This window comes from Otolemur garnettii, unplaced genomic scaffold, assembly GCF_000181295.1.
Source record: "Otolemur garnettii isolate 467f Iridium unplaced genomic scaffold, OtoGar3 scaffold01432, whole genome shotgun sequence".
NCBI classification, from domain to species: Eukaryota; Metazoa; Chordata; class Mammalia; order Primates; family Galagidae; genus Otolemur; species Otolemur garnettii.
In genome coordinates this window covers 1,567-4,832 of record NW_003853827.1, presented here as the reverse complement: position 1 = coordinate 4,832, position 3,266 = coordinate 1,567, and the positions used below count along the sequence as shown (strand labels likewise).

At 41.5% G+C, this 3,266-nt stretch overlaps 1 protein-coding gene across 1 annotated transcript; it reads left to right on the top strand.

Annotated features, from left to right (window-relative positions):
* Positions 1-9: 9 nt before the first annotated feature.
* On the top strand, positions 10-3,066 carry LOC111722891 (synaptonemal complex protein 3-like; the record flags this gene model as incomplete). Its single annotated transcript, XM_023509171.1, has 3 exons — positions 10-824; positions 1,680-1,779; positions 2,968-3,066. Coding segments are annotated over exons 1-3 (312 nt in total), but the record flags the coding sequence as incomplete, so codon positions are not given.
* Positions 3,067-3,266: the final 200 nt, after the last annotated feature.

The following is a 3,266-nucleotide window of genomic DNA, read 5'->3' as shown; positions in this document are numbered from 1 at the left end:
TGACACTGTAGCAGTAGCTGATCTGTCGTGATTATTTAGGAGTCCAGGGAAGTACGTCCTCACACGGGACATGTGGTGGTGGGTCTTGCCTTAGACCTCAGGGGAATACCATATAGAGGAGTGGACAAAGGGTCTGGGTTAGAATTAACATTGAAAAAGGGAACGTATGTTGTAAACGGGGGAGATGTAACCTTTTAATGTATTCTGTTAACATATTCCATCCAGTCCAAAGACTGCTTTCTAATCTAATCTTTCAACTTGTTCCAAATCAGTGAAGTGTTTTATTCTCGTGGCTGCATTCAGCTTTCAAGATAAGGAGTCAGCCTCTTGCCATTTCAAAGCCTCAGAAAAGCTTTAGTGATTTTGTTTCCATTAGAATATTTTCTAGTTTGTCCCTACAATTTTGATCCTCTGGTATAATTTCTTCCTAAATAAAAAAACCAATGTGCCATTTTGGCACATTGAATTAAAGGGCTAGTAACTGGAGGTTTTCTCACACATACACACCACACACACACACACACACACACACACATACACGCGCGCGCGCGCGCACGCGGAAGAGTTGTGGTTTTCAAAATGCCTATTGGTTCATGCTAAGTGTCCTTCCAATTCTGCGATCCAGCCTTACCCAAACTGGCTTGAACATGTGGGAAGAAAATAGTTCCAAACACTATATTTCAATGACTATCTATTTGCAATGCAGGGGACATGGAAAAGGTTTGGTATGCAAAGAGAAAAAGATTCGAAATGACGATGAAGCCTTACATCAAAAACATTCAGCAAACAATTGATCATGTTTCGAGAACCCAACGAGAGCAAAGGTAAGGTTGTTGGAAACTGAGAGCCAAACCCTTTGTCTCCTGTCTTAATGTTTCTGAGTACAGAGTAGGGAAGAAAACAATGTTCTATTTGGGGGGTGCCTGACTTTGGCTTCATTTGTCTCTAAGGTATTCATTCCTTTAGTCCTCTGACCTCACACCTTGATTGGAATGAGATGCACTTCCTCAGGGGCAATAAAGATGACCTCTTTCGCCCTTCCCTATTATAGTTGATGTGCTTGACATGAAAGAGTTTCTGTTCATTCCATGAATCTGCTTCTTGAAGTAGAGTTAAATGTCTTCAGGCATTAGCTTTGTAATAGCTGTGTTTAATTACACAGAACAGGCTGAACTGATACTACAATAATTTGTGAACTTCACTGAGTTAGTCTCACTACTTTTCTTGTCCAAAATTGTTACTGTGACAGGTGGGGGAAAACGATGTATATCTGGTGGGACATCATGGATGATAAATGAGTACATTGTCCTCATGGAAGCTATTCCTGACATCACAGCCTACATAATATTCAGACAGAGAAAAGGGCCAAGAAACTCATGTCCATGAAATGCATTTCAATGGAAAGTTTAGAATACAGTCCCTCTTCCATGCTTGTGAAGAGCTAAGGCACGTGAAGTAGCTTCCCTCCTAGCTAGTTACCAACAAATACTGATGACCTTACTGATGATGAGAATAATTCATCTACTTTATTTTCCCAGTTCCTGTCAGAAGTATATGACTAATGTTATCACTTTCTCCCTTCATCGCAAAAGCCAGGGCAAAAAAATTTTGTTTGGAAAGTGTTTGACTTTTTTGTCATTTCTAGGATGTATGACAGCATCCGTTGTTCTGTTTGACAGGCAGAAGCTTTGTCAGGAATATTTTCAGCAGTTTTTGGCCATGATTCAGGAGTACAAATTGGGTGCACAGAAGCTCAAAGAAGAAGAAGAAAAACTTGTTGTAGGTATCTGGCTTAGTTGACAATTAAATTGTCCATTGTATCCAAATTTCAAGTAGCAAGAATTCCTGCAGAAGTTCAGCAGCTAAGGTTGAGTCCGTGAGCCCAGATGGACCAAGGGATGGGAGAGTGGACATCCTCTGTGGATGGGCCTGTCCCTTTACTGAGATAGTAAGGTCATGAGCTGGATGGGAGAGGAGGTTTTACCTTCAGGGCAAAGGAGATGGCCTGGTATGGTTTTCTGAGAGTGGGCCAGTGAATGGATTGGGGGAATCTAATTGCCAGGTGGCATTCGGGGATCCATCTTAGGCTAGTGTCACAGTGACCATTGAATTGACAGTGAGACCAGGCACCTTGGTTATGTCAGAGCAGGTGTAGAATTGGAATTTTCTGAGTTGGGCTTATGCAGCAACTTGATAGAGGGCAAAGCTACAGGCAGGATAGATGAGCAAGAACAGAGGTGTGATGACAGCCTGGAATTTAAGGTGGAACTGCAGAAAGTGAGGACCCGGGGATGGGGTGCTGGAAAGTGAAAAGTGCTCGATGGGTGTCAGTTCTCATAGACTAGTGAGCAGTGATACCGAAATGAGTCACCTGCCAGGTGAGGGAATGCGTGGCTGGATGTTGGGAAGAATAGGGGACGAGTATAGAACGGTGGTCAAGCGTGTGGAGTCTGGAACCACACTGCACTCTTGAGGTCCAGCTCTGATCAGACCATCAGTGTGTGTGAAGCCGTGAGAACATTGTTTCTGCGCCCCAGTGTCGTCCTCTGTGGTGTGGGTGTCACAAGAGAACTTTTGTCAGAGAGTTGCTCTGAGCATCAAGTGGGTTACTACGTAATGAGTTTGTTGAAAATGGTTCGGCAATATATCTAAGACGTGGCTCCTATGTAAGGTTTTGGTATCTCTCATATTGGGTAGATGTTGCGGTTATTGGGATTGAGCCCATCCCAGGGTGTGACCTTGTGGGTGGCTACGTTCAGAGGTATATTCTGTGCAGGAGCATAAAGTCCATCATTGTTGAGAAGAACATGTGTGTGGATTTTGAAGTCACCAAGAATAAGTCTTATGTATCTAATGTTATGTCAGAACATTTTCTATTCTGTTGAAATTTTGTCTAGAATGATGTTTTCTTAAATCTTAAGTTATACTCAAATAGATACTACAACTTTTTTCCTTGTATATTTTCAGGATATACTTCAACAGCTACAAACAGTGTCTCAGCAACTTAACAATGTTCACAGGCGGAGAATGAACCAATTTAAAAAGTTGTTCCAGGCTTACTTAAAGGTCTGTCGTATTTGGCAACACAGTATATTCTCATAACACCTGATGTGTATGTTGAGGATGAAAAGACTGTCTTTCTGAAACATGTTCACATTTTGATTATATCTTTAAAAATATTAAGCATTTTCTCATTGGGTATCTTTGGCCCTGTCGTCAGAAAAGTAATAAATGTATTTTTACATTTAGAATTTATTAGTGGTTGT